General features: G+C 46.4%; 2 protein-coding genes across 8 annotated transcripts in view; one reads left to right on the forward strand and one right to left on the reverse strand.

Moving 5' to 3' along the window:
* SEPTIN2 (septin 2) overlaps positions 1-8287 on the reverse strand; it is a 54338-nt gene extending 46051 nt beyond the window's left edge. Inside the window, exons 1-3 of one of the 2 annotated variants that reach the window (XM_053304360.1) lie at positions 8149-8287; positions 512-541; positions 152-264 (exon numbers count right to left, since the gene is read on the reverse strand). Coding sequence is in view for 1 of the 2 variants with exons in the window: in XM_053304359.1 (XP_053160334.1) it covers positions 512-520 (9 nt within the window). In the remaining variant the exon portion in view is untranslated. The remainder of the gene's footprint in view (positions 1-151; positions 265-511; positions 542-8148) is intronic. The other variant, XM_053304359.1, reaches the window with a different exon arrangement.
* Positions 8288-8400: 113 nt separating this feature from the next.
* HDLBP (high density lipoprotein binding protein) overlaps positions 8401-26048 on the forward strand; it is an 82163-nt gene continuing 64515 nt past the window's right edge. For 2 of the 6 annotated variants that reach the window (XM_053304350.1, XM_053304355.1), the window contains exon 1: positions 8401-8528. The gene's annotated coding sequence lies outside the window, so the exon portion shown is untranslated. Of the gene's footprint in view, positions 8529-25125; positions 25215-25768; positions 25789-26048 lie in introns of those variants that run through there. The other 4 variants (XM_053304352.1, XM_053304351.1, XM_053304353.1 and 1 more) reach the window with 4 other exon arrangements.

Genomic DNA, 26048 nt, shown 5'->3' on the forward strand with positions numbered 1-26048 from the left:
TCCCAAATACATCTAATGTAAACACATTTATTAGGAACAGGCTAACAGAGCAAGAACAAAATATCCTGTCTTTAACCATTTGTTTCCCGCAGATATAATAAGGAGAAAACAAGAGCTTCACAAATATCTTAACTGGCAGATTTTCCACTACCTTGTATGAAAACTTTGTTTTACTTATATTTATTGCCTCTGCTAAACTCAAGGGCTCAAGCCAAGCTGCAGTAGTATGAAGCAGTTGCAGACAAGGGGAGAAAACAAGCAGTCCTAGAGGAGAAATTAATTTCATTAGATGGTTAACTTTGGAAACATGTGATTAAATGTGCAGAAGTGTGCTTGTATAATTCTTCAAGCATATTCCATCAAAACAGGTACAAACACATCAGTTTGTATCAATACTTCTAATATTCTAAAAGATTTTTATTGATAATAGAATAACAATCCCACCTACACAATATTTTTTAAAGCAGCAAACACAGAAATAATTGACTAAACACCAAATGCATCCCTTTACCTTGGACATCTTTCTGGAGATTCAATCACTCTGAAAAACAAAAATTCTGCTATTAACAGCTAGAACTGATACTAAACGTAAAGTCTATACAGTATATTTTGGACAAATAACCTCTAAGCAACAAAATGCCTAGTTTTGCTTCAGTAGCCTTCTTCTCTCCAGGACCCCAGAATATTCACACCCTTTACAGGAGCAGATTGTGAACTGGGGATCTTGAAGGGCAGGACGGTGTCACAGTATCATAAATAGTTAGCCCATGGCAGCAAACCCTGCAGTTAAGCAGACACAGGCAGGGGCTTACCTGAACAGGAATAGAGATCACTTTAACTATGGAATTAACATCTCTGATAGTGCAAACATTTTCATCAAATGGTACAAAACTTTATTCTCTCTGGGCTAGCAATACACAATTAAGAGTCATACCAATAGAGAGTAATTTAACACTTGATCTCTTTATTTTGTATTTTCTACCTAGTTTTTAATATATACATAAGCACTTGCCTGTTTGCCTCTGGCAAGTAAGAACTGCTCCATACAACTGGCATCCCCCCCTCCAATATGAAAATACATATGTATGGGCAAGTGAGCTAACCAATTTTTGTGGGCTAGAAGGGGCAGGGAGAGGCGACCGGGGCAGGGGGGGCAGGGGGCAGAGGCGACCGGGGCAGGGGGGGCAGGGGGCAGAGGCGACCGGGGCAGGGGGGGCAGGGGGCAGAGGCGACCGGGGCAGGGGGGGCAGGGGGCAGAGGCGACCGGGGCAGGGGGGGCAGGGGGCAGAGGCGACCGGGGCAGGGGGGGCAGGGGGCAGAGGCGACCGGGGCAGGGGGGGCAGGGGGCAGAGGCGACCGGGGCAGGGGGGGCAGGGGGCAGAGGCGACCGGGGCAGGGGTGGGTGGGGGCAGGGGGCAGAGGCGACCGGGGCAGGGGTGGGTGGGGGAGGGAGAGGCGACCGGGGCAGGGGTGGGTGGGGGAGGGAGAGGCGACCGGGGCAGGGGTGGGTGGGGGAGGGAGAGGCGACCGGGGCAGGGGTGGGTGGGGGAGGGAGAGGCGACCGGGGCAGGGGTGGGTGGGGGAGGGAGAGGCGACCGGGGCAGGGGTGGGTGGGGGAGGGAGAGGCGACCGGGGCAGGGGTGGGTGGGGGAGGGAGAGGCGACCGGGGCAGGGGTGGGTGGGGGAGGGAGAGGCGACCGGGGCAGGGGTGGGTGGGGGAGGGAGAGGCGACCGGGGCAGGGGTGGGGGGGGAGAGGCGACCGGGGCAGGGGTGGGGGGGGAGTGGCAACCAGGGCGGGGGGGAGTGGCGACCGGGGCGGGGGTGGGCGGGGAGAGGCGACCGGGGCAGGGGGCGGGGCTACCGGGGCAGAGGGGGGTGGGGGGGAGAGGCGTCCGGGGCAGAGGGCGGCGGGGGGAGAGGCGACCGGGGCAGAGGGGGGCGGCGACCGGGGCAGAGGGGGGTGGGGGGGAGAGGCGACCGGGGCAGGGGGGGCGGGGGGAGGAGTGGCTGGGGGTGGGCTGAAGGTTGCCTGGGCTGCCTGGGGGGGAGGTGGCTGGGCACCGGTTGGCCATTGGCAATGGGCACTGTGAGGTGGCGGCGGCAGCAGGCCTAGCCTGGCCATGGCAATGAGACTGAGGAGGGGGCGGTGGGCCTGTCCGTGGCGAGCAGTGGGCCTATGGCCACTGTGAGGAGGTGGCGGGGGCAGCAGCCAGCCTAGCCTGGCTGTGGCAAGGAGACTGAGGAGGGGGTGGCAGGCCCGGTTATGGTGAGCCCATGGCCGCTGTAAGGAGGGGGTGGGGCTGTAGCAGACCTAGTCCAGCCATGGTGAGGAGGATGTGGAGAGGGCAGCAGGCCCAGCCGCAGGGAGGCGGCGGCAGGCTCATGGCCGCTGTGATGAGGGGGCGAGGGTGGCAGGCCTAGGAGGAGGCGGTAGGCCCGGCCATGGCAAGGCAGCAGCGGGTCCAGTGGAGGCTGCAGCAGGCACAGGTGCAGCCATGTGGCCGCAGCGGTCCCGGTCACGGCTAAGTGGTGGCAGGCAGTCGCAGTGAAGAAGCAGCGGCAGAAACTGAACCGCGGCCAGGAAGTAGGTGCGAAGGTGGACTTGCGGGGAGTGTGGGAGGGATAAGTGGCCTGATGGGGAGTGGGGGGGAGAAGCGGGCAAGCATCGGGGAACGGAGACTGGGGTAGAAGCTGGGGGGGGGGGTCTGGAGGGGAAGGGGAGTGTACTACCGCACAGATGCTCTGTGTAGGATCAGCTAGTTGTTATTAAAACCCTCCCTTGCCTTGCTCCTTTGTACAAAAATGCCACCACCACCCCCATTGTCCCTTTACCCAGATTTGGTGTTGTGTGCAACCACTGCTAATCCAACTCAAGCAGGTCTCTCAACTCACTCCGAGAAACCATTTTAACTAGGTTTTTCGGCTTTCCCCCAAGAATGTGCTACTTGGCTCAGTTGCTTTAATCATCTCTCTCTATATATTTCTCCTGGGTGTGCCAGGGAAAAATGCGTCCCAGCAGCCCAGCTGACTGGCTGGGCTGCGGAGGCGCCTGATGGGCTGGCACACCCAGGAGGAGGAGAATTGGCTGGCTGCGAGCCAGGGCCGCTGGCGGGCCCTGCCTGGCAACAGGTGGTGGCTGCGGGCCTGGCCCAATACCGGGACGGAAGGTGGGGGTGGGGGGAGAGGTGGCTGGCAAAGACTGGCAAGCGGGGGCAACTGGCACGACAGGCCACGGAGGTGGCACTTGGCGTGGCAGGCCCACCAGCAGGACAGGCCGCAGAGGCGGCTCTCAGCCAGGCGGTGCTGGGACCGGTCGCCAAGGCCAGGAGGAGCCCGTGGGAGACTGGGGTGGGAGGGAACCGGGTGGCGGGAGTTTCCTGTTCGCCGCCTGGGGGGAGGAGCAGCAGCGGCGGCCCGGTAAGTAGAACTTTAAAAAATGCATCGGGAGGGGAGAGGGCAGGAGCGAGGAGCGGGGGAGGGCAGGAGCGAGGAAGGGCAGGAGAGACTGGGGCAGGAGGGTGAGGGAGGGGAGGGTAAGAGAGAGGGGTGGGGGGAGGAAGGGCAAGAGAGAGTGGGGTGGAAGAGAGGGGGAGGGAGGGCAAGAGAGAGTGGGGCTGGAGGGAGAAGGGAACAGCCAGACCCAAGGAGCACACAGATGCTCTGTGTGCAGGTTGGCTAGTTTGGTCTTATTTGTTCTGCAGCACTTTTTGTTTTGACACTCCTCTCAGTTTCTCATGGTACAATAAAGATAAATTTAAAACACCCTGTAGGTGGAGGAATGGTCCTCACAGAAACAGATCATGATGCAGCTAAACCTTTTCAACTTGGGAGATGGTTCAGATGCAAGACCAAACCAGTTACCTTTCTTGATGCAGGCCAGTGTTTGCCTTTTTGCCTGAACTTGCAAACTGAAATTTACGCTGCACCAAGACCAAAGGCTTCCCAGGTCAAGTATGTACCAGAGTTTGCCAATTCAGACAAAACAGCAAACTTCCTCAAACCAGGAAGAGGCAGAGAATTGTTGTGGTCATTGATTTGACATTACATACAAACAACCTCTAGGATTCTGAGAAACTAGATTCACTAGTCAACTCAGCCCTGATTTTTTTTTTTAACCAATCTACAGTTTTGTTATGAAGTTAATATAATTCTAGATTATATTGTTTATTCTGAAAAAAGATCATGCACTTAGTATTCTTATTTCTAGTGATGTGAACCCTGGCTATTCTGCCATTCTGTTATATTGTACCCCTGCTTCTAAGGGCCTTTCTATGGTTGTAATTTATTGACTAACTATTTTACTACTGCAGCTCTTTCATTCATGTCAAAGAGAACTACTGTATCAGCAGTGAGAAAGCTACATCAAGGACACCAGACACTGAATATGGTGACAGATTTATGAATGGCCTTGCTGGGTGAAAGACTGTGGTGGGAGTACTAGATTAGCAGGGTCCCAGACAGCTACTTTTATGTATTAGCCCCATAAACTGAGAAATAATGAGTTTAATTCTGTAATCTTGTACTTATGACATATGTATTACTGTATTTTATTCAGGACACCTGGCATATGTATTCTGTAGGGCAATTTAGCTTAATTGTAGTTTAGCCCCTGCCCCCTCCTTCCTTAAAATTCCCATTCTGAAAAACAAATGAACTTTGTGACCAAAGGACCAGAAAGGAAAAGTGAGAACTACTTAACAGTTACCCACGTCTTAATCACATCACGACTAGATTATTGTAACACACTCTACACGGGTCTACCCTTGAAGAATATTCGGAAACTGCAGCTAGTGCAAAATGTGACAGCTAGGATTTTATCTGCAGCTGCCTGCTGGGATCATATTACACCCATCCTGAAAAAATTGCACTGGCTACCAATTTGTTTCTGGGGCCAGTTCAAGGTGCTGTTTTTGACCTTTAAAGATCTTCACAGTTTGGGCCCTGGATATCTGATGGACTGCCTGATTCCAAATGATGCTGCCCATTTGACAATATCATCAGCGGGGACTCTGCTCTGGATGCCGATGGCGAGAGGCTCAGCTGTCCAGCATGTGGGACATGGCCTTCTCAGTCACTGGCCACAGGCTCTGCAATGCTCTCCCAGCTGGCATCCGCTCCTCCATCAGTTTCTAGATAAGTAAAGTCATGGTTCTTCACCCAGGCTTTTATATGAGAGTACAGTTTTCGATGCTGCTGTTTTATATAGATTTTTAAACTTTTAAATAAAGGAAATTTGCACCGTTGAGTCAGTGTAGACTCCTGGCAACCACAGAGCCAGTGGTTTTCTTTGGTAGAATACAAGAGGGGTTTATCATTGCCATCTCCCTGTCATGAGAATGCTACCGGACTCGGAGGATGAGGAGGAGACAGGCAGTGTGACAGCAGAGGAGAGAGTGCAGCTACCTCAAAGGCAAGAAGTTGCAGAGGCAAGTGGGACCGACTCACGGGATGTTGAAAAAGAAACAGAGCCTAGTACGACAGCTCCTGTGGAGGAGGTACCTCTGGCCACTGCTTCCACCTGAGCTTCCAAAAGCAGAGCCGGATCTAGCACTACTCCCAAGCTACGCACTTGCTCTTTCAAGGGGAGTACAACCTCATCCAGAACTGGTTGGATCCCTCCCGATTGGCTCTCCTACTGACCAACAGCACCTGCGTCTTGTCTGGATTCAATGAGTTTACTAGCCCACATCCAGCCCACCATAGCCTCCAAGCCCCAATTCAGGTCATCCACTGCCTCCCTAGGATCAGATGATAAGGATAGAGCTGAATGTCATCTGCATATTGCTGAGAATGCAGTCCAAGTCTCTGGATGACCAATCCCAGCGGTTTCATGTAGATGTTGAGCAGAATGGAGGACAAGACCAAACCCTGAGGGACCCCACAAGCCAATGGCCAAGGAATTGAGCAGCGGCCCTCCAACACCAGCAAAGCAACACCTCCAATCCTCATACTCGAGAGGTGGTCCAGGAGGATACCATGGTTGGAGGTATCAAATGCCGCTGAGAGGTCCAGCAGAACCAGTAGGGATGTACTCCCCTGGGTCAAGCTCCCGGCGTAGGTCATGTACTAGGGCGACCAAGGCAGTTGCAATCCCAAATCCAGGATGGAAGCCAGACTGAAAGGTATCCAGATAATCCATATAATCCAAGACACGCTCACTCGCAAGTCAGATACTTCCGGACACTTCCAGTCCAAGGAGGCAATGGGAAAGCAGGGAGGTACACTGCTGCCTAGCCAGACTCTTTTAAACTGCAGCATCGGCAGGGGAAACGCGGTGGGGGAGAGGGGAAAGTGCACCCTGCCCCAGTCCTTAAAAGGTATCCCCGTCTTTGAACCGCCGGTCTTTTGAACTGGTCCAGAGGCCCATAAAAGGGCCTCCAAACAGGTTCGTGCACATCCCTAGTACACAAAAGCAATCAAGTTGACTTGCTGGTACAGCCTGGTATACCAACCCCTGCTAACTGGATAAAAGGCACCTTTTAAATGTGGAGATTCTATTTAGCAGAGGGGAAGTAACTGGCCATATCCCACCCCCAGTGCAGTACCTCCAGTGATTGTTGCTGGTCTCGTATCTCATGTTTCTTTTTAGATTGTGAGCCCTTTGGGGACAGGGATCCACATTATTTATTTATTTATTTCTCTGTGTAAACCGCTTTGGAAACTTTTGCTGAAAAGTGGTATATAAAGGTTGTTGTAAAATAGAGTTGAAAATACAAAGCAAGTTGTAGTTATTAAATAACATGCTTCCATTGGTTCTGTGTCCTTTGACAGCAACTATAAAACTACTAATGATTATTCTGACAAATTATACTTAAAGAACACAAGTTACTTAGAAGACAGATCGGAGAACATGATGGTCTTGTGATGAGCCACATTCTGGTCACTATGGGCCCTTCCACACATTATTTTTGTACAGGGACTTTTTCCTGTAGCACAGAGGTCTGTGTGCAATGAAGAGGTAGGGGATGGTCCACTCGCTTACTCAAAGCATGTTTTTTCCCCTCAGTATACATTTGTGTTCTTTTAATGTCATTTTGCAGCAAGCATGTTCTAAGAGAACACAGACTACAAAGCAGGAAAGAGAGAAAACGAAAGAAAGCTGTTTTCTGGGGTGCTAGGGCATTCAGAATGGCACAAAATTCCTCACAGTAGGTGTCTGTGGCCTAAAAGCAATCCATACACACAATGGTTATTAAGCATAACACACCGAGTTGCTACCGCAGTGGAACTGCATTCCTCCTCCAAACTCAATAGTATGGCTTGAGTGTGAAGACTTTCCTGAGTAAATATGCCCAGTCTCTCTCTCTCTCCTTCCTCTCCCACACACAGCGACATTCCCAACCTCCAACAGGAAATCTGTCACAGTACTGAGCGAGTACAGCTGCTCTGCTCTGCTCTGCAAGACCGGGCGGGGGGGGGGCTTCCCCGCTCCATGCAAGGCCTCTCTCTGCTTCTTTCTCCAGGAGACCCGCCCCCAGGACAAGATAGGAGTATTGGGGATTTGAAAAGGAGCCCAACGCAGGGAAGAGGAGACACACGCGTCCCCCGCCCCCCAACACATCCCAAACCAACGCTGCGTCTTAACAAGCGTCCCCACCCCCACCCCCGCTCCAGCCTTTGGGGGGCACCCACGAGGGAGCAGGCGGTGCATCCTGAGCAGGGCTCCCTCCCGAGGGCTCGATGAAACCCTAGCGTGTTCGTCCCTCCCTTTCACGCGGACCTGTGTGTTGCGGCGGGTCCACTTCCTGGTGGTTTTTCAGACTTTACAGCCAGCAGCTGGGGACTTGCCAACATTCTCGGTTAGGGGGCCTGAGAGAGCTCCGGTTCCCACCCCTCTGGCTTAGATCCCATCCCCTCCTCCAGCCCACTTCCTCCCCCGACAGGTCGGCCCTATTCCGTGCCCACCCAAGCGCCATCCGACCCACCCACCCCCACATTTCTCCGCCCGCCCCCGGCTCTGCGGCCAGAGGAGCTGCGACTCGGGAGCGGCAGGAATGATGGCGAGGGGCGGGTCCCGCCTCCCGAAACGGGGTTTTTCCGACAGAGAAACGGAGCGTTTCTTATATCCATCCGAAACATGCGTAGCTGTTTCCACCCACGGACTACCCGCCACCCTCAGAGGAACTGCCTCACGGGCAACACCTCACCTGGTCGCCGCCCCGATCTCCTTGCCAGCCAAGCCGTCGGAGCTTCGTTTCGAACCCGCCCAACCGCTTCACAGAAATCCACGGCGCATGCGCTAGGGCGCCTCTGTCTTTAACCCGCCCCCGCCCCACAGCAGGAGGCAATAAGAAAACTGTCCAAGGCCTGGCACGCGACACTAGCATCGAGGCCGCGGATAACAAAGGCGCGTGCGCAAACCATTCAGGGCCTCCGCCCCCTTTCCGTCGTCATAGAGACGCCAGAGAGCAATGATGGGGGAGGAGTTTCCCCCCTTATCTTGGCGGGTCGCACTTAAGCTTTTTCCTTCACCAAGATGGCGGCTGTCCCTTCGTATTCGGCGTAGATGTGTTGTGAGCCCCTACAGGTAAGAGCAGAAGCGTCTTGTTCTCTGGACAAAATATAAAGAGCAGATTGGGTTTTCTATGGTTGTTGTTTTGACACGGCTTTTTACTAAGGTTTCGTGAAAATAGCGAGACGGTATTAGAGGGACAGGGCAGCGAGCGTGGAAACTCTGCGCTAATCCTCATTAGTAACTCTATGATGTTCTCAATTTCAATTGGCTTGCTGGGGCAGGTGGCATCACTGCATTCTCTCCTGGTACCATAGAGATGAAAGAAATTTGAGGTGCTAGAAGTGACCAACCACAAGGATTTCCTTTGCAGCGTCTCCAGATTAGATTCCCATATTCTCCCCGGTCAATCTTGTTCACCTCCGTTTTTCCTAATAACTAATCATAGGGGATGGAAACTGAAATTTACTCGGGCCTGCCTTTTCTAGCCTCACAGAGATCATATCTGAGTAATATTTCACACTCTGCTCTAGGGTAGCCAGACGCAAAGGAAGATAAGGCGCGAGTATCTTTTTAATGGTTACATAGAAAAGAGAATTTCAGCAGGTCCAGCTTTTCGTATTCTTGTTTTCCAGGCTGGTTAAAACTTCATTCTCTGAAAAACTGTTAAAAGTAGTTTCTTTGCATCTGGCCCGTTTACTGTGTTTACAGATTTTTGAAAACCCCTGCAATAGGGAATGTAACACTTTGTTGCTGTATTTTCTGTAAAACGGATTTGTCATGTTTGTTTTTGAAGAACATCTCATTCAGTGCAAGGTTGCAAGTTGCTTTGAAATTACTAGAGCAGTTATTGTGATGTTGCTATTGGCAAGTTCTCCCCCCCCCAATTTATAGTACGTTTATTGAAGTTTAAGTAAAAAAAATGGAAAAGGTTACATCTCTGAGAGTATACATAATTACACACAGCAGCTTATCCAGCGTAAACAAAACTCTATATGAAGATACAAATGGTAATTGTATATATTTATATATGTGTGTGTATATATAATTATAGAATAGGAAATGTTAACATAGGACTCAGTCTTACCATCAGTAAAATTACGAATCTAACAGTTAAACAAAGTACAGAGGGGAGAGCCGAAACAAGCAACAACAAAAAGGAACAAGGCAGGAACATATACATGAGTATTAAGGTCAATTCAGGCAGAGCAAAACTTCCACTACAGGGGTCCCATCCCGTACCTACAAACTCAAAAGATATTAATAAACATATTATTAATTACTATTATATCAATAAAAGCTTATGATTAGCCAGGAGAGAAAATAGAAAGAAAAATTAAAACCCTGCAAAAAGTAGAACCTTCATGAATGTAACTCACTGAAATCCATGACTTCAGTAAATATGGTTTCCCTACATAAATATTATTATTCTTTTAATCCAAAAGCCTATATAAAAATTGTCCAGAAGCTTTCTCAAAATAAAGTTCTAAATGCACAGGTCTCTTTCTGGTCTTTCCCATCCTGGTTCTTCTGATTAGCACATAATTCCAAACAAAAGAAAAAAAACAACTAGATGATACCAGTTATATCCCTACTAGATGGATACAATCTAACATCCATGAAAAAACCTGGAAGATTATTTTTAAAAATCCTTTCCAGATCCATACCTACTGATACAAGAACAGTGGACAGCTTCTCCTAAAAGGAACTGTAAATTCAGTAGGCCTATGATGTCAAATAAAAAAGTATGGGGGGGGGATTCCTAGATTGGATTTCAGTGTTATGTTATATAAGCAAAAAATGAAGAGACGATTAGTTATTACCTGACTTGTAAAAGCTATTAGTTCTATACAGATATCTAAAAGCCATGAGTTCTAGATAGGAACTCCAAAGTAATAATATAAAAATGATAAATAATATTATTTTTTATAATAATATGAAAATATATATTTTAATATCTCCATCAAAGTACTTAGAAGGGTCCCTCAAAGCAGAGCAAGAATCTGCCAAAATGTAACGCTCAACACTGAATCTTCACGTATATCTTCACGTATATCTATTATCACTTCGTATTTGGCTCTCCTCCCTAGGTGACACTACTCCACAAAAAAGTCTATGACAACGTAATAATGCAAAGAAAACATTTCAACTCTCAACTGTAAAGATCTCATTAAAACCAAAAGGTCAAAATAAGTCTGGAGTCCAGTGTATAAAAGGATATCTATCTATCTAGTATATAAAGGGGTTGGTAAAATGATTATGAACCACTCTTCTAACTCCCCAAAGTATCTAAATATCAGAATGGTAAAGAAAAGATTGCTCATAGAGAGAGAAGATGCCGACTTCACAGAAACATAATATTTGGATGTAAGTTTTTCTTTCCAATAGCACAGAGCTATGATGGAGTTCCCAGCACTTACACGCCAATTATATAACAATGTAACATATATTCTTGACTGGTATCCAAAGCCAGGTGTGCAAAAACAAAATACAGAAGGTGAAAGATAGTTAATAGAAAGGGGCAGGATGACTAATAAAATAAAGTAACTAGCTGGGGACTCTCTCATCATTTTAAATACCAACTAAGATTTTCTTGACCACAATCTTATACAATACCATCAAATCCTATTTCCAATCTTATAAATTTTTGATAAAAGCAGTTACATAACAGGGAATGTAAAAACAATTCTTCAATGAGCAGAGACTAATTCCAAATTCAAAACAACGTTGCAGCAACAGTCATGATATATATGAGTGTTTGCATGTAAAAATGTTTAAACTGGTTTCCCTAAGCTCTGTTATATTTTTGGAGAAAACACCACAGGGAATACAAGAAGAAAGGATTTTTTTAAAAAAATCCTTATGGTTTCAACCTGGTTACTTCAATACCTTTTTAAAAATAAATTTGTATCTTAAAGCAAATCTAAGGAAATCAGGGATCCCATTATATATACTTTTAAAAGAAAAGAAAAGGGGGGAAAACATATTATTTGTTTCTAAGGTATTTCTTATGCTGCATCAAAAACAAAACAATAGAGAGAGACCCAAAAGTCAATAAGGGGTTAACTTGAAAATTTTTGAGAGCATTCTTGGCCTAGAGATAAGGTATTCTGCCAAAGACATAATATGCCGGAACTTGCTCCATGCAAAAGCTTACGCATGGGAAAATGTGAAAAGTCTTGAGTCTCCCTTTTCATTCCAATTTATTCTGTCCACTTTCTGATGTTGAATTTCAAAAACGTGCATTGCTGAATCATGATTCTCAGAGTCCAAAATAGAATAAAGAGTATCCTCTCCTTGTAAAAAAAGATCTCAAAAGGATTCTGAAGAGTGAAACACAAAACATTAAGTTTAATTACCAGCCATAAAATATCTTGTCAACGCAGAGATACCAGTGGGCGGGGGGCGGGGAGTCCGAGTTCAAAGTAGAAGTTACAATCTTCTAGCTGGAAGCTGAGCTGGTAAAGATATAAGCTGTGGGCTCTGCAATGGAAAAGAAGAAGAGAGACATCCAAGCAGACAACATTCTCCTCCACCAGCCTTCTTGATGCTGTAAATTTGTCAACGTTGAGATACCAGTATAGTAGAAAAAGTCCAAGTTCAAGGCAGAAGTTACAGTCTTCTAGCTGAAGGCTGGGCTGATAAAAAATATAAACTGTAGGCTCTGCGACAAAAAGGAAGAAGAAAAAACATCCAAGTGGCAATCTCAACGGACAACATTCTCCTCCACAAGCCCTCCTCTTAACGCTGTAAATCATTCCGTAATTGCGTCTAGGAAAGTCAGTAAAAGGTTCAGAAAGCATATTAAAAATACCAAAGATCTTGCATACTTCCAACTGTAGTCCTCTCAGAGATTAATTAGGAAAGATTAAAGTAGATAGGTGGTGAGGTTGTCTCTTCCTCAGCTTTGATGTTTCGCCTTTCCCAATCAGCCAGTTGCCTGAGCAGAAAGGTTTATTCCGGGAGTTCATCCAAGGAGATCTCCCCAAACTACCCCCCCCCCCGAGGAAAAAGAACCAAGCCCTGCATTGCAATCCGATCTCCATTAAGTTGATGGGAGATAATTAGGCTGAATAGGAGCCAAGACACCAGGAGAGCTAGTCTGGTGCCTCTCTTTGAGACACCATATTCGCCGGAAGTCCAACACATAGAAGTTTTGTGTGGTTTTTCGCTATTGGCAAGTTCTAATGGCAAGCATTGTTCTGGATTCCCAATGTTTTATGCATTACAGGTTTTATATTTTTAAAATTATACATGTATTGACAGTTCTATTTACTTATTTATTCCCACTCTTCCTCCAAGGAGCCAAAGCGGTGAACATGGTTATGTTTGTCGTCACAACAACCCTGTGCGGTAGGTTAGGCTGAGAGATATGTGACTGGCCCAGAATCACCCAGTGAGTTTCATGGCTGAATGGGGATTTGAACTCTGGTCACCCCAGGTCTAACACTCTAACCACTGCACCACATTGGCTGTCTTCTCTCTTTAGTTTTCTTACGAAATAAGACTCATTACAGTGTTTATCTTTGGCGATCATAACTAATTAGCAGATGGTAGAAATAGTATGATTAAAGGACAAAACAGTGGGAAGTGCCAGTGTTCTGTAATTGGACAGGTGTTCAACATATTTATAAATGATTTGGAACTGGAATAAACTAAGGTAGACCTATGAAGACATTGTTCAGGATGGTGAGATTTCAAACCTGTTGTGAGGAGTTATAAAACTTGTTTTCTAAATTGAATGAGCAACGGAAAGATAGATGACATTCAGCACTGAGATAAAGCAACCCTAGTTTTAAGTATGTACCGATGAGGTCTGAATTGGCTTATTGGCATTCCCAACCTCAGGTCCCTAAATGTTGTTGGACTACAACTCTCTTCATTCATAGCCACATTGGCTACTGTGAATGGGGATAATAAGAGTTGTAGTTTAACAATATCTGGGGACCCAGAGTTGGGAATCCCATGTTATGAGGCCTGTCATCTGGGGACCCAAGATTGGGGACCCCTGGGCTATACCAGCTAGGAAAGTAATTCTGCGGCCATAGCAGAAAGATCACTGAAAAGATTGTTTCTTTGCAAAAGCAGGGGAAAAGGCATTTTGGAGCATTGGGAATTCTCTTTCTTTTTGGTGAGTTCAGTAAGATATACAGCCTGATCCTATGTATGTTTATTCAAAGAAATTCCTACTGGATTAAATGAGGCTTATTGGTGTTGGACTTCAATGCTCATCATCCCCAGCCACAATGACCAACTCCTGCCCAAAGCAATAAACCTAATTTAATCCAGAATCCAGTTTCCACAGTGACCCACCAGATTTTATTTATTTATTCAATGTATATACTACCTTTCATAAAATTTATCACAAGGTGGTTTACAAAAGTTAATACAATAAAATTCCATAAAATCACATACAAATATTTAAATTAATTATTGACACAACCCATAAAAACACCAAAAAGCAACAGCCGTAAAACAAAAACAGAATGGCTGGAAAGGAGAGACTGGCAACCTCTAGGGGTAAAAACCTAAACAAATAAAAATTTTCAGTTTTTTTTAAAAAGCAGTGACAGATACTGGAGAATGGACACCCGGTGAGAGAGCATTGCAGAGCCTGGGGGCAACAACAGAGAAGGCCCTGTCCTGTGTGCACAACAGTTGAGCCTCCCTCAATATTAGCACACAGAGCAAAGCCTCCTCCAGTGACCTTGGTGGGCAGAAACCCTTGGGAGCAGGCGATCCTTCAGATATCCAGGACCCAAACAGTTACAGCCTTTAAGGGTAAAATAACCAGCACCTCCCCAGATGCCTTTAGGAAGGAACCCACAAGCAGGTATGAAGGCATGCCCCTTTTCTTGCCATTGCTCCCCTGCAAGTGGTATTCAGAGGCATATTGCCTCTAAACTTCAAAGTAGTATATACCCTGTTTCCCCGAAAGTAAGACCTACCCCGAAAGTAAGACCTAGCAGTAATTTCTGATATACCGCTAATTGCCCTAGTGCATTTTTGGGGGCTAAAATTAATATAAGACACTGTCTTATTTTCGGGGAAACACGGTCGCTATCAAGACTAGTAGACGTTGGTATATTTGTTCTCCCATGGATTTTTCTAATCCCCTGATATCCTTCCCTGCTGAAATGATACTGAAGTGTGTAACTGCATTTGTGCACATTCATCTCTTTGTTATCCTTGCTTCTCTCATTGCCCCTTCCCCTTTGCTGGCTCCCCCACTGTCAAAATTTAGATTATCAGTTCCTTTGTGGCCTGATCCTCTCACTGGGAGAACAGAAGCTGCAGTGGCTCCTTACTTCTTTCCTGGCTGGAAGGTACATGAGAGAGAGTATGTGAATTTCTTTACAAGCTACTGTCCGAGGCAGGTGGACTCCACTTTTACTTATAACATGGCCAGGTCTATTGACACAACCCATTGCAATTTGAGCTACAATTAGCTGTTTATCAAGAGGATCTAACATGTGTCTTTTGTATTGTGAGCCTGCAAACGGGAGCTGCGTACAGTGGTCCCTTAATTTTTTTCATCTCTGTGCAGAATGTGTTTTGTTTTGGGCGGCAGTATCAAGGCACTGTGTGCGCACATGCATTCAGAGTGGGGCCTTCCTAATTCAACCTGAGTGGGATCTAAAATTAACTGAGCGGACATCAGAAAACTTGTGAGCGTGCACACGCACCTTAGAGGGAACAGTGGCTGTGTAGCTTTTTAAAATTTGTATGCAGCAACTAGAAAACTTTAGATGCTTTATAAATAATGATGATGCAAGAATATAAGATCCTCATCACAGGTCTGGCTGTATAAGCTCCCACAAAAGACTCACTGTGCTTCTCATGCTGCCCTTTCCTCTCAGTTTATTCTAGCTCAAAACATATTTGAACTGCAGTGATGGAGTGTTATACTTTTGCTGCTGCAGTCTAAATTGCATGTCCCATTAATACTGGTGGAACTTCTGAGTAAACACTATGCAATTAAGCTATCAGTAATGCAATTGTTGTGTATCTGACATAACTTTAAAAAAAGGTTTATCTAATGTGGTCAGCTTCATAGTAAACTGTGGTTTTGTAAACTATTCAATATTTCTAATCAGTTGGATTCATGGTAGCTTGTTCTCTTATCACCTTTTGCAGAAGACTGATAGAAATAAGATTCCATCCCCGCCCCCAACACTTGTTTTATCACTCATAGTTCTCAACTGTTTTCAAGCAATGTGTATCGCTCAAGCATATATTGCTAATCATCAGTTTTCAAATTAAGGAACCATTCTGTATTAAAATTGCGTAGATAAAATCAGTTTAATGGCTGATCCAGTTCTCAGTTACCCTATTTGGAACACTTTATTTCCTTTGACATGCATATTGGAGTAGCTTTACTGTGCAAGTTGCTTAGGTGTGACATACCTTATCAGAGATTTCTTTAATACAGGAACTTAGTGCCAGATAGCCAGAAGTTAAATATTTGGCTCTATCAGCTACATAGAGAAGGTTGTTTGGGAGATACACACAGCCCAAAATGATCAGTTGTCCAATTGGGCATATGTGAGCCAGTGGGCCCTTCTTGCAATAGCACTGTAGATTTCTTTTGAAAGACCTATCACACCCGGTGAGCCAGCCATTATTTGTGGTCACTGTCATATCCCTTCCCTCTCCTGAGCCTCCAGATAGAGCAGAGGGCTTGGAAGAGAGGTGGGATCTTCCCTCATTTGTGCTGGAGTATGGCAAATGGATGTTTCTCTCACTGCTCAAAAGAAACTCCTGTTGTTTAGTTCTTTAAACTGTAGTACAAATGAAAGTTCTAGATTGAGAATCTGTGTGCTTGTGAGTGTCCTATGTGCCAGAGGAACAGAGATCCTTGTCCCAGACAACTGGCAAGTGAATTTGACCGAAGCCTAAAATTTGGAATAGTCATCCATCCTGTCTCTGCTGTATGGCAGGGGTTCCCAACCTTTTTAAACAAGTGTACCCTTTCAGCTCAGGTACCTCATAGAGCGTGTATGTGTATGCACACACAAATTTAAATGTCTGTTATGCGGCAGGATACTCCAGTCACTGGCTTACATCTAGACCAGTGATTCTCAAACTTGGGTCCTCAGGTGTTATTGGACTTCAACTCCCATAATCCCCAACCAAAGGCCACTGAGGCTGGGGATTATGGGAGCTGAAGTCCAATAACACCTGAGGACCCAAGTTTGAGAATCCCTGATCTAGACAAAGTTACTCATGAGTGCTGCCACTGAAATTAATTGGACAAGTTTACTTGTCCTATTAATTTCAGTGCTTATGAGTAACTTAATCTGGATATAAGCCAGTAATTGGAGTAGCCAGTCTTATAACTAACATTTAAATTTGTGTGTATATACACATATCGCGGGAGGAGGCAATGGTAAACCCCTCCTGTATTCTATCAAGAAAAACACATGGCTCTGTGGTTGCCAGAAGTCAACACCAACTTGATAGCACAATCTTTCCTTTCATTTCCATACACATATATACATTAAAACACAAATTTAAGTGTTACAGTTAGGGTGACAGGCTACTAAGGTCCCTGGCTCATATCCACACTAAGTTATTCATAAGTAGTCTAATTGAAATTAATGGGACACGTTGCAGTGGGAGTACTCAGTGCTAATTTTCTGAAGCCTGTCAGTCAGGCTGAGGGGAGGGATACTCTGAGCTTCAGCATATAGACAACTTCAGCATGGGGAGACAGGAGGGCTCTGAGTACCCCCTGGGAGCCCTTCAAGTACCCCTAGGGGTACTAATGCCCACTGTTCCAACAGGGCTGTTCTTGCATATCATGCGCAAGGCCTATGTAGTCCAGCATTCTGTTCTACATAGTGGCCCACCAGAAGCCTCTGGGAACCCCACAGGCAAAAGATGAAGGCATGCCCCCTCTCCTGATGTTGTTCTCAAAGGCATCCTGTCTCTGAGTCTGGAGGTAGCCTGTGGCCATTGATAGACCTGTCCTCCATGATTTTGTCTAAGCTCCCTTTAAAGCCATCTAAGCTGGTGGCCACCACCACCTCCTGTGGCAGATAATTCTATAGATTAATTATGTGCTGTGTGAAAAAGTGCTTCCATTTATTGGTCCTACATTTCCTGGCAGTCAGTTTCATTGGATGACCCTTGGTTCTATTGTTGTGAGAGGAGATAAAATTCTCTCTCTCAGCTTTCTCCACACCATGCATGATTTTATAGACCTCTATCTTGTTTCCCCTTAGTTGTCTTTTTTTCTAAACGAAAAAGCCCCAGATGTTGTGGCCTTGCATCATAAGGAAGGAGCTCTAGACCTCTGATCATCTTGGTTGCCCTCTTCTGCACTTTTCCAGGACTGCAATGTCCCTTTTGAGATACAGTGACCAGAACTGTACACAGGACTCCAAATGTGGAGTACCATAGATCTGTATAAGGGCATTATGATATTAGCAGTTTTATTTTCAATTCCCTTCTTAATGATCCTGAGCATGGAATTTGCCTTTTTCATAACTTAGTTGACATTTTTAATGATTGGTCTACCACAACCCCAAGAACCCTCTTCTGGTCAGTCACTGATAGCTCAGACCCCATCATTGTATATGAACTGTGGTTTGTTTTTTGCCCCAATGTGCATCACTTTACACTTACTTACACTGAACTGCATTTGCCATTGTTGGGAACCACAGCTGTATGGTATAGAGTCTATACTGTAGGCACATCCAGTCATGATGAATTTTCACAGACATCATGTATGGCATTTTGGACATCACCTTCAAATAAAGTAACCTTGTTGGAGCATATGGCTTAATTAGACCAATCTCTTGGCAAGTTTAATCCTTATGAAAACCTGGAATGAATGCAAAAAACTGTTCTTGCAGATGATTTGGTTCATGTCGATGTTTCTAAGCTCTTGAAGATGATCTTGTCAGACAAGGTTTGATAACCTGATAGCAAGAGCTGTGGGGCAGTACATGTCCTGCACATAGACAACCAGCTTAGTGGAAAAACTGGCCTGTGTGCCATTCAAGAAGAATTATTCTCCATATTTGGCTTAGATTGGTTTGCATTGTTCACTTTTATTTAGAATTATTTAAATTGCATCCTTCTTAAACTTAAGGTACTGCAACAAGATGTTATAGACAACAAAGTAGACATGCTAGTGATTGATGTAAGTAATGATAATGATTTCCTGAAGGTTAATGTGCTATGGAAGATTAACTTTTCCACCATCTATGATGCAAGTTCTCCTGTGCTAGAGTACATTAGGATGCTTTTTCTGGCAATCTGTGTTGCTGAGAAGAATTTGATTAGGGTGGGCATCCTTCTTTTCATAAACTTGAGGGTTAACCCTGGACCCTGATAATTTAGTAATAGAAAATAGTTTCTCTCTAGGGTATTGAATAAAATGATAGTGTTTTATGTTCTTTATACTGGCTGCATTAAAAACACACACACTTTTTTTTAATGAGCTAAGTGCATTGTGACAGCTAGTCTGCCACTTTACCTTGACCAGAACCCCTCATCACAAAATTTGCTTTTTGTAGTCCAGGTTTGCTTTTCCCACTTATGCTGTCCCTGCTAAAAGGTTGGCATGACCCTTCTAACCCTGCTCACTAAAGTCCTGTTGTACCCACATGAAAGCTGTCCTGTCTCTTTCAATGTTGTGTGTCATTTTGAACATCAGAAAATGACAAGAGCATACAATAAAGCACCTTTCCTGTGAGGAGAAAAATGGAGTGAACTCTGGCAAGCCAGAACTCCTGAAATTACTGCACCAAAAGGGCAGGTAAGAAGGTTAAGATAGACCTCTTGCCTCCCCTGAAATGTCTTCTTTTTCTTCTCCTACAGGATTATGTCTGGTTTTGAAGTGTGGAGGAGGCACAAGTTATGACGGGATGTCCTCCCCCTTATTGAAACTAATTCCTGTTGAAAGCATGCCGTGACAGGTTCACGCAAACAGAACTTTATACCTTAGGAGCAGAAACAACAGAATGGAGTCTTAGATATTTTTCTTCTTCTCCAGCATGAGCTCGGGGGCACATTCAGTGACATTTCTTATTGCAGATTTTGAAGAAAGTCAAGTGCCTATTTAAAAGTCAGAGGTGTTCCCGTAAGGGCACAGAGGGCAAGATTTATAGCCTATTATATTGTAAGGCGATTCACACGAGCAGCAGAAACCAGGCTAAGGGAGCCCAGCCCGGTTTCTGCTGCTCATGTGCAGCAACAGGAGTCATGCAACTCCCGGCAGCAAGTCTGCCTAAATATCCTCCCTCTTAAACGAGGTTAATGGAGTGAGCGCACCATTAACCCCGTTTAGCTGCGGCAGACACACTTGGGGAGTGGGGGAGAAGGGAGGGGGGACCCCAGGAATGTACCACACATTTGCACGGTACATTCCTGGGGTGGGGTGCTGTGCGACAGCGCTTCCCTTCACCTTACACCCAGAGCTGCTGGACAAGCTGCAGCTGGGTGCAGGAGGCCCAAGTGAAGCCGCCACTCATCTGTGCGGGCAATCCGCCCACCCAGCTATGGGCCACTGATCATATGTGGGGAGAGAGGATCAACTTGCTCTCCTCAAGGCTAAATTTGTAAAGCACATAGAAGAACAGGCTCTGCTGGGAGTGAGCCAGCATGGCTTCTGCAAAGGTAAATCTTGCCTCACAAACCTTTTGGTGTTCTTTGAGAGTGTTAACAAGTGTGTGGATAAAGGTGATCCAATTGACATAGTATACCTGGACTTACAAAAAGCTTCTGACAAAGTTCCTCATCAAAGAAAACTTAGCATTCCTGAGAAAACTTAGCATTCATGGAATAAGGGGACACGTACGTGTGTGGATTGCTAACTGGTTGAAGGACAGGAAACAGAGGGTAGGTATAAATGGACAGTTTTCACAATGGAGGGAAGTAAGAAGAGGGGTCCCCTAGGAATTTGTACTGGGACCGGTGCTTTTTAATCTATTCATAAATGATCTAGAAATAGGGCTAAGCAGTGAGGTGGCCAAATTTGCAGATGATACCAAACTCTTTTGGGTAGTGAAATCCAAAACGGATTGCGAGGAGCTCCAAAAGGATCTCTCCAAACTAGGGGAGTGGGAGACAAAATGGCAAATGTGGTTCAGTGCTGGCAAGTGTACAGTGGTGCACATTGGGACAAAAACCCCCAACTTCAAGTATATGTGGATGGGATCTGAGCTGTCGGTGACTGACCACGAGAAGGATCTTGGGGTCATGGTGGACAGCTCGTTGAAAGTGTCAACTCAATGTGCGGCAGCTGTGAAAAAGGCCAATTCCATGCTAGGGATCATTAGGAAGGGGACTGAAAATAAAACTGCTAATATTATAATGCCCATATAAAAATGATGGTGTGGCCACACCTGGAGTAGTGTGTACAATTCTGGTCACCACATCTTAAAAAGGACATTGTAGAACTGGAAAAGGTGCAGAAGAGGGCAACCAAGATGATCAAGGGCCTAGAGCACCTTTCTTATGAGGCAAGGCTACAACAACTGGGGCTGTTTAGTTTAGAAAAAAAGACGATTGTGGGGAGACATGATAGTGGTGTTTAAAATCATGCATGGTGTGGAGAAAGTGGACAGAGAGAAATTCTTCTCCCTCTCACATCACGCTAGAACCAGGGGTCATCCCATGAAATTGATTGCCAGGAAATCCAGGACCAAAAAATGGAGGTACTTTTTCACACAACGCATAATCAATTTGTGGAATTCTCTGCCACAAGATGTGGTGACAGTCAACAACCTGGATGGCTTTAAGAGGGGTTTGGATAACTCCATGGAGGAGAGGTCTATCAACAGCTACTAGTCGGAGGGTTATAGGCCACCTCCAGCCTCAAAGGCAGGATGCTTCTAAGTACCTGTTGCGGGGGAGTAACAGCAGGAGAGAGGGCATGCCCTCAACTCCTGCCTGTAGGCTTCCAGCAGCATCTGGTGGGCTACTGTGTGAAACAGGATGCTGGACTAGATGGGCCTTGGGCCTGATCCAGCAGAGCTATTCTTATGCTCTTAGGAGTGAGAGAGCAAGTAGTACAGAATTAGCAGCATCTCTGTTCTTATGAAGCAACAGCAGAAGGCAGTTGGCCTACATATGCCACTTCTGGGCTTCTCAGAAGTATCTAGATGCCCACTGTGTGAAACGGGTTGCTGGACTAGATGGACCTTTTGATCTGATCCAACAGGGCCCTTCTTATGTTCTCAAAGAATTGTATGAATCCGTACCAAAATGAGTGATAAGACCTCCTCCTCCCACTGCCTGCCCAATAAAATAATTTAGGGAGGCCCTCTTGCACAGCCCATCCCCCACAGTTCAGTTGGTGGGTAAGTGCATTGGGCTTCCTCTGTTGGCCCTGCCATTCTATGGAACTCCCTACCACTGAAAACATGTTTGGTAACCTCATTGCTTGCCCTTAGAAGGATGTTCAAAACTTGGCTATTTAGGCAAGCCTTTGGAAATTGATTGCAATGTGCTAATGCTTACCTCTGCTTTATTGGAAAAATGATTTTATGCACCTTTTGACTTTCTTGCTTTTTGCTTTTTGCTTGGTTTTATGGATTGTTTCTTCTCTGGATTTTATATAAACTGCCTTGAACCTGTGGGGTAAAAATCTTTTATAAATAAAATGCAAGTTCAGAACCACTCTTATTGTGGTGGTTTAGCATTAAGATATCAGTACTCGAATGGAAAATGGTATGATTTTGAGCATCTCTTGGGTTGACTGTATATTGAAATATAATTCAGGTTAACATTCAAATGTTATCTTTGGGAATTCTGCCAAGGTTGTCCAACTACTTAGACTTTGTCCAGCCACATGGAAGAGGAGAAATGTGTTTTTAGGATAATTAAATTATGTAAATTCTACATAACAAAATGAAATACTCATTCCTAGAGGAAAAACTGGATACTATAGGACAGTGGCTGACATACAAAGCAAGGATGCACCAGTGCAGGGAGAGAGCAGCCTAACAAAACTTCCCAACTCACTGCACCAATGCAGTGAGGAAGTAGCAATTTTGTCTGCTCTCCCATTCTCCAGGAAGCTCTCTGTGCCACCCAAAAATATGCCCCCAAGGGCTGTGCAACCTTGGCACAGAGGGCTTCCTGGTGAATGGGAGGGCAAAAGTGCTGCTTCGCTGTTGCACCCGTTGGGAAGTTCTGTTAGGCTGCTTTCTTGCTTCATGTAAGCCAGTGTTAAATTGTGGGACAGGCCATAGGGACAAACCTTTGTTTGTACCTGCTGCTGGACACCTGTGTATGAAAGCTGTGAACGTGAGTGAACAGGGAAGGCTGATGACAATAAATCATTATTAGTGTTCAGTTGTGGGTTCCTTGCCCCCAATCATAATGCTATTTGACTATAATTACATCTGGATTGTTTCATTGTGCTCTCTCCCAGTATTCTTGTAGTGCTACATCTGATGAACAAAGAAAATGTTGCTGACATGTATGATTTGTGCAGCTTTTGATATGCAGTATGATTGTAAACATGTTTACTTAAAAGTCCCAGTGAACTCAACTGGATCTACTTCCTACTAAGTCGGCTTAAGATTTGCAACTCCAGTTCCACATTCATGTTTTAAGAAATGCTGACTAGTAAAAATAAAGTTAACTAGCTGGGCACAAAGCATCTGAGCCTCTAGTTTCCCCCGCCTGCCGCCACTGCTTTCTTCCCCAGCCCTCCCTCCTGCTACTTTCTTCCCCCACCTGCCACCGCCGTTTTGCCCCACCCTCCGGTTTTGTTTCCTGCCTCGCTTCCAGCAGCATTGCTTCCCTCTTTCCCTGCCAGCAGCTTGCTCATGAACTCTTGCGAGAGCTGCCACACATGGGATTAGGGACGGGTACACCTAAGAGAAATATATAGACAGAATATAGATAGAAAGATAACAAATGGATCAGTATCCAATGGTATTTTGAGTTGAAGCTGGGCCTGATGATGTCCCAGTATCTTCACAGCAAGGCTTGGGTAGAAAGAGTAGATAGCATGCTTATCAAATCTCCACATGATATAAAACTGGGAGGGATTGAGAATTAGGTTAAAACTGAGTAACATAGCGATAGAATATTTCATGAAGGAAAGAACCAAATGCACAAGGGGAGAAGAAATGACTAAGCAGGGACATGCTGGAGAAAGATATAGGAACTTTAATGAACAAGCCTATATGAACAGCTAAGGACGAGTCAGCAGTGTGATATAATGCCACAAAAGGCCAAAGTCATTTTTAGGCTGTTTCATGTCTCTGATCAGAGAACATCATGTCTCTGATCAGAGAAATGGTAATGCTCAGCTTGGCCCTGGTAAGACTGCATCTGGAGTTCTCATTCAGCTCTACATACCACAAGTATCTATGTATCAAGAAGTATGCAGACAAATTTTGGGGGGAAAGCCCTGGATATTTGGCAGTATGTCCTTTACAGAATTTCTTCTTCTTCTTCTGTAACCTCGGTCCTATCCATCCCTTTCTCTTTCTTCTTAACATAGTTATAATTGATACCTTAGAGCAGTGGCAGGGATAGGACCACTGTTTGTTTTTTACCATACAGTATACAACAAACATAATAAAATAGCTTGTAAACACTAAAAAAAAATTAAATCTGTAAGAGCTACAAAGAGGATAAAGGTCATTGGCATTAAATCCTAGGAAGTAAATCTTCAGAACTCCTGAAGAACTTGGTTCTTCAATTTGGAATCTGGTTTGAAGAAAAGGTGATGCTGTGAGAGCAGGTATGCTGACAGTTCTCATATATTTAACAGGCTATCTGAAGAGAGAGTAAACAATTGTCAGCTGCTGAAGACAGAACCTATCTTTTTGGAAGTCAGAATAATTTTAGGTTATTTTTAGAATGTGGCTCTTCAATTATTGTAGCTTTCTTATTCAGTTGCTGACAGAAGGAAGTTCATGCTTGAAAATTCGAGGTGACTGCTTAAAACAGAGTCCAATGTTGAAGATAGGCATCATCTCAGGAACACTTTCTGCTTACTACATATATGGAGGCAGCCTGTGAAATATGGCTTTCTGGTGCGTCCCATACAATTGGCTGGGTTGTGCTGACAAGGCATTCCAGAATAGCTGTCTAGGTTTCTGCCTGCTGCGAGTGATTTGGGATTCTAGGAGAAGTATTTTACCCTGGAGAAAATCTCAAGAGGTCCGGCTTAAACTGGACATTGTATGTTTGTGACTCTTACAGTGCAATCTGCTCCAGCATGTTTACTCAGAAGTAAGCCCCCTCGAGCTGTATGGGTTTCTAGTCAGCGAGTTGAGGGTTGTGGCCAGACCCTACGGAAGCAGCCGTCCTCTGGCGTGCCACGCCGCTGACTTCCAAGACAGGGTGCAGAGAACCGCATCAGGCTTACTACCGGGTAAGCACGCACATGCTCGGGCCGTTTTGCCCTGGAAAGGAACCTTTGCCGTCCCTTTTAAGTCCGTGGGGGAGAACTTGCCCTGACCTGCTTGCCGGCTGGGAAGGAGCCGCAGTCGATCGCGGGGCTGCTCGTGCTTCGGTGCGCGGCTAGGAAGCAGGGCTAGCGGGACTCGGTGGTAAGCGCTCTTTCTGCCCTCTCCAAGCCCTGCGGTCGGTGGCTGGCTGGCGGCTTGCTTGCTGGGGCCGGGCCTTCCCGGGAAAGGAAAGGAAGGGGCCCGGCTCTTCTGACGTGTGAGCTCGGGATTGGCAGCCTCGCCCCCATATAGCAGACGAGAAGGTGCCTCGCAGCTTTCCAGGGAGCGCTTCGGGGCTTCTCCAGCACAGCGAGCTGAGCAGGCACGGGCCGGAGTGAGTGCCACGTACCAGGGCCGCGGGCGGGCGATCGGGCCGCCCCGGGAGGATCCATAGGGCGCGCGATCGCCAGAGGGATGGGGATTGCGGGGCGCGCAGCGGAGCCTGGTCGGTGGCTGGGAGAGAAAGTGGGGGCGGGGATCGCGCTGGTTGCCGACGTGGAGGCAGAGAGGAGGCGCCGGCGCTGGCTGCCCTTCTGCGTCCTCCCCTGCCAAGCTGCCCCCCCCACCCCACCCCGTAGCGCTCGTCTTTCCCTCCCATTCCCCACCCGCGTCCTCCGTTACAACGAGGCTGATCCGAGCGCCCCGAGCACGCTTAGCAGCACCCGGCTCTGTCTGGAGAGAGGACGGGGGAGGGGGGACCGATCGGGCTACGTGTCACAGGCGCGCACCAGCCGGATCTCCTCCCCCTCCCGACTCAGCCGCAAAACTTTGCACCAACTTTTCCTGGCCAGGTTGTTCCTGCTCCTTCGACGGGCCGTGGAAGGAGGAGGCTCCGTTTGCTCCATCCGCCTCCAGGCCGGGCACGTCCCAAGCTTTTAACCTGGAGGAACCAGAGGAAACGGACGGGGGTGGGTTCGGCAGATATGCTCTTCTCTCGCCGACTTTGGAGCAAGGCCACAAGCAACATTCATTCTCCTGGGGCTGATGGCGAAGGGGGCCCTCCAGCCTCCTGGCCCGGTCGCGCCCCCTTCCCCACAGGTTGAGAATTGGGGGGGGGGTGAGAAAGGGGCGACGATGACCCTGCCGAAAACCGAGGACAGCATCTCTTATGTGGGCTTCGCACCTATAGTCAAACGCCAAATCCCACACAAACAGAATTGGCCTGTGA

Source organism: Hemicordylus capensis, chromosome 3 (assembly GCF_027244095.1).
Source record: "Hemicordylus capensis ecotype Gifberg chromosome 3, rHemCap1.1.pri, whole genome shotgun sequence".
In the NCBI taxonomy this organism is placed as follows: Eukaryota; Metazoa; Chordata; class Lepidosauria; order Squamata; family Cordylidae; genus Hemicordylus; species Hemicordylus capensis.